Here is a 14766-nt window from a genome sequence, read left to right on the forward strand (position 1 = left end):
TATCCCGCACTGTGAACAGCGTCTGAAAAAAAATTAGGAGCGCCAGAAATGCGCTTTTTTGGTCATTCTGTCTCCAAGAAAAAAATGCAATAAAAAGTGATCAAAAAGTCGTATGTATTCCAAAATGGTACTAACACAAACTACAGGACGTCCCGCAAGAAATGAGCCCTCGCACAACTATGTGGACAGACAAATATAAAAAAAAGTTATTGCTCACAGAAGATGGCGGCAGAAAATAATTTAAAAAAATTAAATGTCTTTGAAAAAAAATAAGAGTAGTTCTGCAAAACGAAAAACTATACAAGTTTGGTATCGTAGTAATCGTACTGAGCCATGGAATAGGGTTATCGCGTCGTTTTGGTTGCAGTTTGTGGGGTGTAGAAACAAGACGCACTGAAAGATGGCGGAATTTCGCATTTGTTTTTTTTTTCCATTTTACTCCACTTAGAGCTTTTTAAACGTTTTTCAGTACATTATATTGTACATTAAATGGCACCATTGAAAAATACAACTCGTCACGCAAAAAACAGGCCCCCACACAGCGACGTCGATGGATAAATAAAGAAATTACGCTTTTTTTTAGAACAAAAAAAAAAAAGCTTGGTCACTAACGGGTTAAAAGACTTGAAAATGAGACGTGCTGTTATTATTCAGTTTTACCAGTGTAATCAGCATGTTTTGATTTTACAGAAACGTATTACTTACTTTCTGTTCCGAAAAGATTTGTTGCACAGTATTATCATTCAAAAAGTCATTAACCCTTTGCAATCCATTTTTTGGATTCTGGGTTTCCTAGGGGGCTTTCTCTTTCTGCCATTATACAATGGCGCCGTCTGCTGGCTAGAGCCAGTACTGTGTTATTGGACATGCTGGAGAGGCTCCCAACAACAGAGCGACGGCCAATCCGCCGCAGTAAGTCCGGCTGAAACCGCAGCTGCGGTTTCAGAATATGCAGCACGTCCATTCTTTTTTTCATTCCGCTGCGGCCGCGCTCTCCTCTATGGGAGCGCCGGCCGCAGCGAAAGAGCGAGCGGTCAGGCCACTTCAAAGCCGCCGCCGCGGTTCTCCCGGCGGAAATTTCGCGGTTTTTGCTGTGGCCAAACCACGAGATTTCCGGTGTGATTCCGTCCCGTGTGACCCAGCCTAAGTGTATTTCTACATTTTTATCAACGTGGAGAACCGCTGTAACACCGGGCTGTCGATTAGATGTCTCGTCATCTTCTGACTCCAGGATTACTTCTCTATTATGTATATATCAGTTGGATGTCATCATTTAGAAGGGGGACCAATTCTTATCCTCCTGTCGCAACGTGATGAGTCGCTTCAACTCCTCTGTCCACAATTGTTAAAGGGACTCATAGCGCTACGTGCCACGTGTAATAAAGAGCGGAATATTTGTTTCAGCGTAACAATTATTTTTATGTTCTCCTGTGCTGTATGCTAATTGTCCCGCCTGGAGTCACGGAGGCCCAAATCACAGCTCCCAGTAATTATGTATGCCCCCTCCACAGCTTCATTGCATCCCCCTCTACTGGAATTGGACATGTGCCACTGAAGTCGAGGTGTGGGGCAGAGGGCCGCACTACACAAGCGCAGGATTTCACTGTGGCTTGCACTGGCGGCAGGGGGAGGTGGCGGAGCTGTGGAGGGGGCATTTTTAATTACTGGAAGCTGTGGCTCGGGACCATTGCCGGGCCGCATTGTGGGTAAAGTTGGATCATATAGTAGCACCTTAGTAATGGAATGTTTGATGACAGGATCCCATTAACGGCATACTTAAAAGAGTAACTCTGTAAGGAAAGTTATAGAATTGCTCACAATGCAGTTCCTTGATATCACCAGGAGGAGGTGTCCTCACGTTTCTCCAGATCTCTGGATGACCGTGGGTGTGTGCGGCAGAGCAGGAGCCACTCTTTGCAGCAGTTTTCCTTTATGATTTGCGGAGGAGAATCATTTATGACATGCATATGATAGACGTTGTCCTAACGGGCTCAGAGGTGGGATTTCTGTACAGTACTAGATAGATGAAAGAGAACGGACAGCTGGTGCAGTGCATTCTGGGAAGTGTTATTTAATCCTTTTCGGAGATAAGGCAATAAAAGCAGGGCCTCTGTCCACGTAGCCTTCTCATCCCCGAGGCTGTGGCGCATCATCCTCTGACCCAAATGTTTAAAAGTAAATCTCTAATTAGCATGGTTTTATCTTCCAGCCTTTGATCCAAACTCTGTAAACTGTTTAGAAATGTGACGTCCTGTGGCCAAGTATTTTTATGAGCCGATCTGTTTAATGTCTTCTCATTCTGCGTCTGTCTCTTGTGTTTTCTATTTGCTTCTCCTGAAACCTCTCTCAGATTGCTGAGTGACCCGTCTAAGCACAGGGAAGAAGAGAACTCCTCCATAAAGCCAACGAAAGAGGTGAGTGCTCGGGGCTACGGCCGTCCATCGGTTGGGTTCTCATGGTTGGGTGATGGACGCCAACTGGTAATTCATTCATCTTAGTTGTCCACCACTTGCTAAATTCATTTATTTTCTTGACTTTTGGACTGTTTCTGAGCCTTGGAGCTTTAAATGACACGTTAAGGAAGTGCTTACAATAATCAATGCTCTCCCATGTATTCTGCAGATAAGATTATATTAGAGCTTCACTCGCGTCACACAATCATGTTGTTATTTTTATTCTTTGAGAGCATGTTGGGGGGTATAATTTTAGGGGTTAGAAGACCCCTTTTTTTAAAGGGTCCTTTGGTTTCGGGACAAAATTCTTTCCCAGGACAGGAGAGAGAGGGGTTTGTTATTTGTCTTATCTTCTCTGCCGCTCTTCCAGTCTGCTGGTTCTGCGACTCATTTTCAGCTGTCCAAGAGGGCTGCAGCAATTTTCTAACTACCTAAGGCACACTGTGCACTGATCTCTGATTGGCCATTGCAGATCACTTGAACAGCTCTGGCCAATCAGAGAGCAGGTACAGTGCACTGGTAGTCTAACAGTACCAGTGTGCGGTGGAGGATTAGGTAGTCTGAAGATTGTGTCAGCCATCTTGGATGCCTAGAAAAGGGACCCGGAACTAGTGAATTAGAGGGACAGCAAACAACAACTGCAGGTAATATAGCCCCCCTCCTGCTCTGGTCCCAGGTGAGTATTTTGTGTCAAAGCCATAGGGTTACTTTAAAGGAGTTGTACCCATGAGTAGGATAGGTGCTAAAAGTCTAATGAAGGAGAGTCTCACCACTGCTACCCCCACTGATCCTGAGAACAGGGGTCACTGCAGCCCCATACTGAGCAGGAGATTGAATGGAACGTCTTTCACGCATGTGCGATGCCACTCCAATCCTATTTATTGGGACTGCCGAACATAGCTGAGCATTAGAGATGAGCGAGCGTACTCGGAAAAGCACTACTCGCTCGAGTAATTTGCTTTATCCGAGTATCGCTGTGCTCGTCCCTGAAGATTCAGGTGCCGCTGCGGCTGTCAGGTGAGTCGCAGCGGGGAGCAGGGGAGAGCGGGCGGGAGAGAGGGAGAGAAATATCTCCCCTCCGTTCCTCCCCGCTCTCCCCTGCAGCTCCCCGCTCCGTGCCGGCACCCGAATCTTCAGGGACGAGCACAGCGATACTCGGATAAAGCAAATTACTCGAGCGAGTAGTGCTTTTCCGAGTACGCTCGCTCATCTCTACTGAGCATATGTACTCTAATATTTCTATCAGCCCCATTGAAATGAATGGAGCTACACCCCGCATAGGTGACTGTCGCTTCATTCACAGGACACAGGACCCCCGTTCTCAGGATTGGTGGGGGTCAAAGCAGTGAAACCCCCACCGATCAGACTGTTTTACTCCCACTAGTCACCTATTCTACGGATAAGGCCATGGTACAATCTCTTTAATGTTCTTCTTCAGGTTGACTTCCCCACTAAAAGGGATGTCTTTTGAATTACATCATCCAGCTGTTTATGGTCTCACTTCTCCCAGCTGTTATCAAAGTTGCAGCCAGCCATATATTTCACCTGCAGCAGAAATGTAGTATTACATGGCAGCTACTCAGAGGAAGGTTTATCTGTAATACATGGATGGGCTGTCAGAGTTTGAACCTCTGATGTTTGGCCCTCCTCTTTGGCTCATATTACAGGAGGGGGGGTTCTTCAGCAGGGCATGATGCCTTATCGGATAACCCCTTTAAATGAAGAGGGGGAAAAAAATTTCCCTTAAAGGGGCTGTCCATGATTAGAAAAACATGATTGCTTTCATTCAAAAATGGCACCACGCCGGTCTATGGGTTGTGTCTGGTATTGTAGCTCTACTCTGTTACGTACTAGAAGAAAGCAGCCATGTTTATCTTATCTTAACCAACTCCTTTAAAGAGGTTTTCTGCCCAGCTAATATAGGTCTTCAGTAGTTTATGGACGGGATCCGCAGCTCAGGATGCAATGGGTCCAGACATTGACATCAGCAGACAGGCGAGGAAGTGGGAGCATCGGCTTTACTCCCACTGAAATCAATGGGAGAGCCATGCTGGCATTCCACTTCCTGCTCCTGTTAGTGACCTCATGTACTGGGAAGTAAATGGAATAGCAGCACAGAGCTCCGTTTCATTTCAGTGGGATTGAAGCTGGTGCTCCCCACTTCCTCGCCTGTCTGCTGATGACGATGTCCGGCCCGCTGCAGTGACAGTGGGCTTAAACAATAAGCTGATGGATGGGGATCCTGAGCGATGGAGCCCCACCCATCAACTATTAATGACCTATCCTAAGGATAAGTCATCAATTAAAAAAAGGGCAGAAAACCCCTTTAAGTTTGATGGGTTCTGTAGAAACGATCAGCAATTTATTTTAAAAGGTTTTCTCCATTTTTGTGGCCATTGGATAGTCATCCAATCAGTATGATCACCATTATAGCTTTCCCAAGAGCTGCCACCTAGAATTCCACATACTCTGAACCACTAAATCCGACCAGTTATGCAGCAATACATTCTGTTCTTCTATCGTTACATAAGGCAGATTTGGCATTCAGGATCCTGGAAAAAGAGGGCTAACAACCCAAGTGGAAGCCATACACTTTTTATGTAGTTACAAATGGCAGATCTGCCTAGTTGGTGCTACACCCCCCCCCCCCCCCTCGAATTAAAGCAATATTCCCAAGATTGACTCTTATCACCTACCATTGGATAAAGGTCTTATTGGCTATCTCCGGTAATTCCATTGCAAATGAACGGAGCAGCACCTTGCATGCTCGCCTACTGCTCCATTTAATCTCCGTGTCAATGTTGGGCGTGCAGTGAAGAATACATGGTAACATGGTGGTCTCAGCAGTGAGATGCCTTCCAACCAGTCTTTTTTGTCTCCTTTTTCCGTGATCCGTTTTCAAAAAGATTTCAACAACTTGTGATGGATTCCATAGACTTATCATAGAGTCTATTTATGTGACCTGCATATATTGAATGGTTTGCATGTATCTTGCAATAGTTGCATTCTTTTGCATTGCACTCACAGCATTTACTTTATTAGGAAGTTCTATGTTTGGTTTTTGCAGTCCGATGGGGTCCATCATGTTTTCTCTGCAGTTTGCCGTCTCGTAATACACATAGTTACCTCTGTCAGTATAAGAGGAGTTCAGGACGTTATAAATAAGGCTCTGCGCTCCGCCGGGTATTTTTAGCTGTCTTTGACATGACTTGTTCTCTCTCTGTGTGTAGGAGTCTGCAGAACTTCAGAAAGCTCATCAGAAGCTGCAAGAAAAACTTCAAAATGAAATCCAAGCCAAAGATGAATTAGAGCACAAATACAGGTGTCCAAATGATTCCCATTAGTGTTCGCTCTTCTGGCCTCCAGACAAAAGTCCTTTGGTATCATTTTTCTTATTGGCAATATAGACAATGGGCGGTCTGCACTCACAATGGCCTGACGGTAAACTACTTGGTCTCTAGAAATGCCAAAAAATGGCTGCTATCCATGCAGCTTGTGGCAACCCACCCAAGTGCAGATGTTCAGGGCAGCGGGTGGAGGATACCGCTACAGTGTCTTGAACAGCGCAGCGCTACCGCTCACCCCCACAGGCTGCATGGACGGCAAACATTTTTGGCATTCCTGTACAGCCCTTTTAAGAAAGTTTTACACGACCCACTGAGAACAATCCTAAGAATATACATTTCTTGATGATCAACCCATTTAAAAGGTTCTTAAAGGGGGTTTCCAGGCAAAAACTATTGATGACCTATCCTTAGGAAAAGTTGTCAGTAGTTGATAGCCAAGGACCCCCCTCATCGGGCAAGATGTGCGTCATAGGGGACGAGGGAGGAAGTGGCCTGGCTGGCTTCACTCTCATTAAAACTATTGGGAGATGAAGCCGTTACCACATTTCTATGGCCGTCCCAGGAGGCCGTGTTGGCAGAAGTGTAATAGTCGGCTTCAGCACCCATTGATTTCAACCGGCTTAGGGTTCTTCCACTCCCATCTGCTACGATGCATGTCTAGCCGGCTGCAGGGTTTACAGGAGTAGAAAAACATGTCTACCTAATTACTGGTCTCGGCTGTTTTTAACCCTTTGAATGCCACAATTAACGCTAATTACAGCATACAAAGCAGAGAGTCTAAGGGAGTGCCCGCTTTTGACTCATACTTAGTATGGACCCAGAGGATGACCCGTCGGAAGCAGATGCCCAACAGGTCACCCCAACGATTATTGTTCCTGTGCACATGAACTATCATCGCTGAGTGAATGGAGTCGGAGCGGGACAGAGATCATTCTGGGCCACCCACCTCTATTCACAGTAAACAGGCAGTCGCTCATAGATGAACGACTGCCTGTTTACACGAGCCGATCGTCGTTCAGGTTTTATACCTCGATGAACGATTATCAAGCAAGTTCTCTTTCATCCTTCAGTCGGTGTATTTACACTGAACCATAATAATCATTCAGATTCTCACTGGGCCCTGGAAATCTGAATGATGATTAGCCCATGTTAAAAGGCCCTGTCGCCGAAAGCCCAGGGTCCTCTGAAGGAACCCAGGGATGCTTGACAATATTCCCTGTGGTTAGGGCAGAATTGTAACTGTCTGTACACACAGATGGCTTGTTCACAGGCTAATGGAATTGGCATAGAGATATATGCTGGTATATTATAATTTAAACCCACCCCCCTCCCCTATAGAACTAAACAAAAAGTTTAGGGGGGTGGTGGTGGTGGGCTAATAGAAAAATAGAAATGCAAATTTTTTTTTATGAAGACAGCTGAAAAAAACCAAACTCACAAATTATTATTTTTTTTGGCAATAAATAAATTTTATTAAATATAAGCCTTTTCATATATAAAATAATAGACATATTTGGTATTATAAGGCCTATAAAAATAGGCAATTCTCGCCCCGATATCCTGCTCCCCCTGTGTGATGATGGCTTTAGAAATATATAAAAATATATATAAAAAGTCTTGGAGTTCCAGGAGATCTGCCATTTCCTCCATCCTTCTCACTGTCTTGTGTCCGGCTGTAGTACCGCTGACTGAAGCAGGAGCCTTCACCTCTGCTTTACCTGCAGTAGGACACAAAGCTCCGCCTCCTCAACCACTAACCTGGTGAAATCGGGGGAGATCAGCTGGTGCTCTTCAAGATTCCTACAAGACTTTTGCAAGAATGTGCAGAAAATCCTGAAGACCAACAATCAATGGGGGCAAATAGATCTGCTGATTGACTTCTACTACTTATTTCCAGATTTACTGTTGCTTTAAAGTGGTTTGCCGGCACTACAGTATAATATCCTCAGAATAGGTCAACAGTAGTAGACTGGCAGTGGACCTCCATTCCTTGCCGTCAGCTGATTAAAGTGACAGCGGCAATCGGGTGCGCTTTTCTGTTATTTCAATCCATGTCATGAACAGCGCCATAAATTGTATAGTGGCTGTGCCTGGTATTGCAGCTCAGTCCCATTCACTTGAATCAGATTAGGCTGCTCTCAGGCCATGTGATAAATGTACGCGATGTCACTTACCTGATAAGAGGCCATGGCGCTCACATGAGCATTGCAACAGCTGATTGGCAGGGAACCCAAACAGCAGACCGCACTGATCAACTACTGGAGGATAGGTCATCGATTGTGTAGTCTTGGAAACCCTTTTAAAACAGATGTTGTGTTAACATTTTATACTATTTTGACTAAGTAGTAAATGATCCTTTTATATAACGTGTTGGCTGCTCAAGAAAAAAGTTTTTGGTTGTGATGAGTTGTGGAGACTTTAAATCAGTCGTTGGAAGGAAAGTCCGATGTTCAAAGTCAGCGTGTTGGGTCTCAGCAGCATTAATACAAAATATCTACAGAATACTGTAAATTTACTTTGAGTGGTTTTTCTCGGTATTTTGCAAGTTTTATGTAGTAACCTATAAATATTTTGCTGGTTCTTAGGTCTGTAAATTCCCGCCTGGAAAAGACAATGAAGGAACTTGATGAACAGGTAATATTCCTTTCACCTGACACCTAGCGTCCTTCCTGATCCTGATTGCAAACCAAATCACAATTCATCCTGCACTGTCCTGATCTTCTGCCAGGTTTTGAGTCGTTGGGTGCTTTTACATGGAATGATCTGGCTTTGAGCGATTTTTTGAGCCAGGATTGTTGAGTGTAAATGGGCCTTTAGTAGTTGCAGCACACAGTTCCTAATGTAATCAGCCATGCACTTGTGTGTCCTTGACATGACAAGGGCTGATTTTATCTGACAAACTAGCAGGAGAGTTCTGAAAAAGTGATGGGGTCCCTGTGTTTTATTAGCATTATAGCCCCTTAATTCTGGAGATCGGTGGCTCTTTTCTTTTTCCTTCCCTCAGATAGTGTTTTTCTTAGTGCGTATCAACAATCCTGCATAAGGGTTTCTTCATACACTTGGAACCCCATTGCTTTGAAGCAAGATGTCCAATTAAAACTCCTTCCCAGGATGTTTGTCAAAGCTAGAGATGAGCGAGTATACTCGCTAAGGCACATTACTCGAGCGAGTAGTGCCTTAGCCAAGTATCTCCCCGCTCGTCTCTAAAGATTCGGGGGCCGGCGCGGGTGACAGGTGAGTTGCGGTGGGGAGCAGGGGGAGAGAAGGAGAGAGAGATCTCCCCTCCGTTCCGCCCCGCTCTCCCCCACCGCTCCCTGCCGGCCCCCGAATCTTTAGAGACGAGCGGGGAGATACTCGGCTAAGGCACTACTCGCTCGAGTAATGTGCCTCAGCGAGTATACTCACTCATCTCTAGTCAAAACCTGCTAAATTATACTAGAGGTGTTAGGCACTGAATCCTATTCTACTAAGGGTGGTCTTACATGGCACAACGCTCATCTGAATAGTCGCTAAAGCGTAGGAATGACTGTGCTTTTACACAAAGCGATTTTGTTAATTTACTCAAATTTGCGATCGCTGAACGAATTGTTGGGAGAATTTACATGGACCAAAATACAATTTGTCAGCTCGTTAGGAGGTGTGAGGTTCTTTGGCGGGTGCGTATTTGAAGTTTCGACCCTTGCCTGGTGCATGCTCATTGGAGGTTGAATCCACTGAACACACATAACAAGACCAGTGCGGACTGTTTAGTCAACGGTCACTCGTGCGTATTTATGTATTTTCGGGAACCAATGAGAATTAAGTTAAGGGGCAAAATGTTTAAGCGGGAAGCCATCGTTTTTCTTGAGAGGCGCATGTGGGGCAAGTGCACACCTGCATGCAAAGTTGCTGGCTGAGCGTTCAAAGATAATGATTACCTGTTTATATCAGATAACAATCAACCAGCAACATTTTTTAGTTGAACTTGGATCAAGGTGACTAGTGAACAAATTTCCGCTCATCACCTGGTTGGCGGCCGTGGTTACACTGAACAGCTTTCGCTTACTTTTGCTCTACCGAGCGACTATTTGGACATTAGTTGTCCCATGTGAACCAGCCTTAGTGCTACGGTTGCTGAACGTTTAAAAAATACGTACAGAATTAATCCGCTCCCCAATCTTGTTTTACAGCCACACCTCTACATCGTCTACACTGTATACCGTCCCCTGTACATTGCAGCTTACGTATAGTAATGCATGACAGCCAACAGCAACTGGCCAAAAAAAAGACACCCCTTTTAAATATGGAGTGAAAATCCTGTTACGTTGTAATGGATAATAACGTATACCATTAATATATCTCATGTAGATCAATTCTCGGAAAAACCTGGAGTCCACCAGCCGGCAGCTGGAGCGCGAGAAAGCTCTGCTACAGCACAAGAACGCCGAGTACCAAAGAAAAACCGAGAATGACGCAGAGAAGAAGCGCAGCCTAGAAAATGAAGGTTAGTGATCTCAGCATGTGTCAAACCTGGAAGGGCGCGTTCACACCGGCGTTCAGCTTCTCTTCAGGGTTCCATCTCTATTCCCTTTTTAGAGTAGAGAGGTGGAATTAAAACGGAATTAGACAGTTCTGTTTCCCATTGATTTCAATGAGGTTTCCATTTGCTTTTGCTCTGTTAGGTTTCTGTCCTTTAATAAAGGAATAGCACAGTTTGCAGCGCTAATTGTTGTGTTTAAAAAAAAAAACCTTTCCATTTTTTAAAAACCCTATTGAAGTCAATGGATTAAAAAAATGGAACAGTTTAGTTTTACTTCCGTCTCTCTGCTCCAAAAACGTAATGGGGACAGAAAGCTGTAACGCTGATTTGAATGAGCCCTAAATCCCCGTACTATGATAGGTTCACTGGTTATATTAACCCCTTAGTGATGGCCCTATAGTGTTTTTACGTTCTGCTGTTGCAGGACATGTATGGAGGGAGATAGCGCCGCTATCTCCCTTTATACAGCGCGGGCGTCATCTATTTATTACAGCTGACACCCGCGGGCAATAGCCGTTCGGCCGATCACGGCTATTAACACTTTAAATGCCGCTGTCAATTCTGACCTCGCGGTTAGATCGGGGGAGCTGTGCAGGTGTCATGGCAGCCAGGGGCCTTCTGAAAGGCCCCAGGGCTGCCTCAGCAGACTGCCTATCAAGCCATCCCCATGGGGTGGCTTGATAGACTGCCTGTCAAAAAGCAGTATGACGTAATGCTATAGCATTACGTCATACTGCAGGAGCGATCGCAGGTTGTGGTCCTCTAGGAGGACTAAAAGAAAGTGTAAAAATAAGATCAATAAAGTTTTAGTAAATATTAAAAAAAAGTAATAAAAGTTAAAAAAAAAACAACAAAACCTTTTGCCATATATGCAATAGAAAAATAAAAATAATAAACCAAAAATACGTCTTTGTTATCGCTGCATCAGTAAAAGTCCAATCTATCAAACTAATGTAGTATTTACCCCGCACGGTGAACGTGGTCCGAAAAAAAAAAATAAACAACGCCCGAAATGCACTTTTTTGGTCACCCTATCTCCGAGAAAAAATGTAATAAAAAGCGATCAAAAAGCCAATTGTATGAGAAAATGGTACCAACGGAAATGACAGGACGTACCGCACAAAATGAGCCCTCACATAACTATGGCGACAGAAAAATGAAAAAGTTATTGTGCGCAGAAAATGGACACAAAATAATTAAAATAAATTAAATATCTTAAAAAAAATTTAAAGTAGTAGCGCAAAAAAAAAAAAAAACTACATTAATTTGGTATCATAGTAATCGTACTCACCCATAGAATAAAGTTATCGGGTCATTTTGTGCGTCGTAGATGGTGGAATGTCGTTTTTTTCCCATTTCTCTCGGCTTAGAATTTTTTACAAGTTTTTCAGTACATTATATGGTACGAAAAAAGACACATGTTCATCCAATTCAGCCTATTTACCCCCCCCCCCCCCCCCCCCTCACACACACACACACCCCCTCTGGAGGAAGACACGGCCCATCTTGGCCATAAGTACACAACTTTTTTAATTTTCGTCTGCATTCATTCAATAATCTGGATTTTATACATTCTGCTGGGATTGTGGTGGTGTTTTTCTTTATTTAACAGCGTTAGGCCAGGCTTACATGGATGTAAGATTACCCTGTATTATACGCATGCAATACGCGTTAATTCGCATTAATTAATTACATTACATATGGGCAGTGTGTATATACATTGTTGCGAAGCAGCAGTGCAGGAAATTTAATGACCTGACAGTGTGCGTGAGATGCGCTGTCATGTACAATATTGCTGCCCTACGCTGCGATAGGACGGGTCACCGCTGGCTCCATAGTGGTTAAACGCCGTGTGACTTGCACAACGTATTATGCATACATCTGTTTGAGGCTGGCCCTAATCATACAGCATAAATGACATGATAAATTCATGATAATGTTCCTCTGTGGGTTGTTACAATTGCACCAAAATTCTGTATTTTTATTTTTTTTAAAGGTTTTTGCACATAGACGAGGTTAACAATGGGGGGCCGGCTGTCAGTCATGGCCGGCTTTCACTGCGGGTTGGCATGGGCTCGCTTCTAAGCCTGTGCCCTCCACATCATGTACCTTTTATGTCCTGTTGCGTTAACTACCATGCGCTCAGGACGTCAACTTATGTCCTGTAGCATTGAAGGGCTGAAGTGGTGGGCTCATCTCAGACAACCCCTGATATATTGACGCCAGACATGTGATACCACAAAGCAGCCATTTAGGCCTCATTTACATCACGTTTTACACTTCTTTTGTAAGAGCAGAACAATGAAAGGGATGACAGTAATGGATCCCCATTGTATGACGAACCTCATTTGACTATCAGGGGTCTGTTGGGTTTTGGACGTGGTGTTCAGCATTTTGCTGACCACCACGTCTAAATGGAACCTCTGACGCATGCGTGAACAAGACTTAAGGGCCTTTTACATGGCTCCATGTCCGGGCAAGAACGGTCCTGAGTTAGCCCGTCCGAAGGGCAAGCAGGCAAGCACTGATCTCGTTAATCGCTGACTGCCATGTGCGACATGCCTTCTAATGTAAAAGGACCTTTATCTGTAATAGATGGACTGCTAAAGTCTTCCTAAGCTGTCCTCCCCCACTTCTCTCTAGTAATGAGCATGCATGTTAATGGGGGATCAGAGGTGATAGCAGCTGACCAAGCAACCTTTGACTGGCTACGCTTGCATGTCTATGGGAAGTTTCAGGAAGTTTGGGCAACTTGGCTGAGTAGCCACATAAAAAACAAACCAACCAGTCATTCAATTGTGTTTTTGTTCAGTGAACAGTCTGAAAGATCAACTTGAAGACTTAAAGAGAAGAAACCAAAACTCCCAGATCTCCAATGAGAAAATGAACCAGCTCCAAAGACAAGTCAGTAATAATCGGTGCTCAGCTTCTTGCGTTCAGGTGGGCAGGCCCTTGATCTTTCTGATTTATGTTCCCCCTGTAGCTGGATGAAGCCAACGCTCTTCTACGTACAGAGTCGGACACAGCAGCCCGGATGCGGAAGACTCAAAATGAGCTGTCCAAACAGATCCAGCAGCTGGAAACCAACAACCGAGAGCTGCAGGATAAGACTTGTATGCTGGAGAATGCCAAGCTAAAGTTAGAGAAGGACTACATCAACCTGCAGTCAGCCCTGGAGTCTGAAAAGAGGGACCGATCGCAGGGCTCCGAGGTCATTAGTGACCTTCAAGGTACAGCGGTCCCCTTCCCTTAGTGTTGTATGTCTTGCATTATATAGAATGCATTCAGCACATATGTTATTGGGTGTTTTCACCCTTCCAATGCATGTTCTGTTCTGTCTGCAGGCCGGATATCGGCATTAGAAGATGACGTAAAGAAAGGAAAGGACCTCATTACACGTGCGGACTCTGACAAGAGGCAACTGCAAGAGAGACTGGCTGCCCTGGAGAAGGTCAGTAGCTGTGCTACAAATACTGGATAACACCCTTTAGGCCTCATGTCCACGGTGAAAATCAGGCCCGCTACGGAATCTCCATGGAGAATCCGCAGCGGGTCCCTCCTGCCCCGCGGACATCAGCGCTGAAAATAGAATATACTCACCTGCAGCGGTCCGTGCATGTCTTCCCTTCTTCCCGGCTGGATCTTCTTTCTTCGGCCCGGCGGATGTGCTCGGCACGCTGGCTGCGTGCCGCGCACATGCGCCGGGCACATCCGCTGGGCCGAAGCAAGAAGATCCGGCCGGGAAGAAGGGATGACACACACGACCCGCAGCAGGTGAGTATATTCTGATTTTAGGACGGCTTCCATAGGCTTCAATAGAAGCCTGCGGGAGACCCGCACCAAATGGAGCATGGTCCGGATTTTTTCCTGCATGCGGATCCACGTCTGCAGGGAAAAATGACATCCGCAGGTATTTAACTACCTGCGGGTGTCTAATGCATCCCTTTGGGGCACGGATCCGCGTGCAGGAAAAACGCTGCGGATTTTAAATTAGAATTCGCAAGTGGACATGAGGCCTTAGGCCACGTTCACACGGGGCAGATTTTCTGCAGCTTTTCCACAGGGAAAATCCGCAACATTTTTATAGAAGCAGCAATGTGGTTGATATTTTAAAAAGCTGTGCACATGCTGCAGAAAGTTCATAGTAAATCAGAGTGGAAATTGACCTGCAGTGTGGACTTAAAATCCACCGCACTTCAATTTTAGCCGCAGATTTGGTGCAGAAAACTTGGGCGCTAAATGTAGAGGCTGAAATCTGCACAGAAAATACACAGGCCGCCTGCAGACGGCCAAGTCGGATCCTGCTGCGAGAATTCTCATGACGGGAAGCAGTCCCGTGCCCCTGCAAAGGCCTGAGGCTTACCCGCTCCCGGCGTCTCCCATCTCTGCTATGCGCCGGCTGCCGGCACATGCGCAGAGAAGAGCCGCCCCGCACAGAAATAGAGCA

The 14766-nt window shown here is 45.2% G+C and overlaps 1 protein-coding gene across 2 annotated transcripts in view; it reads left to right on the forward strand.

Moving 5' to 3' along the window:
• The window catches only part of ROCK2 (Rho associated coiled-coil containing protein kinase 2), a 147590-nt gene that overhangs the window by 99509 nt on the left and 33315 nt on the right, over nt 1–14766 (forward strand). For both annotated transcript variants that reach the window (XM_066597210.1, XM_066597220.1), the window contains exons 10-16: nt 2351–2414; nt 5684–5775; nt 8386–8434; nt 10148–10283; nt 13132–13223; nt 13303–13549; nt 13664–13770. In XM_066597210.1, coding sequence (XP_066453307.1) covers nt 2351–2414; nt 5684–5775; nt 8386–8434; nt 10148–10283; nt 13132–13223; nt 13303–13549; nt 13664–13770 — 787 coding nt within the window. The remainder of the gene's footprint in view (nt 1–2350; nt 2415–5683; nt 5776–8385; nt 8435–10147; nt 10284–13131; nt 13224–13302; nt 13550–13663; nt 13771–14766) is intronic.

This window comes from Eleutherodactylus coqui, chromosome 1 (genome assembly GCF_035609145.1).
Source record: "Eleutherodactylus coqui strain aEleCoq1 chromosome 1, aEleCoq1.hap1, whole genome shotgun sequence".
Lineage (NCBI taxonomy): Eukaryota > Metazoa > Chordata > Amphibia > Anura > Eleutherodactylidae > Eleutherodactylus > Eleutherodactylus coqui.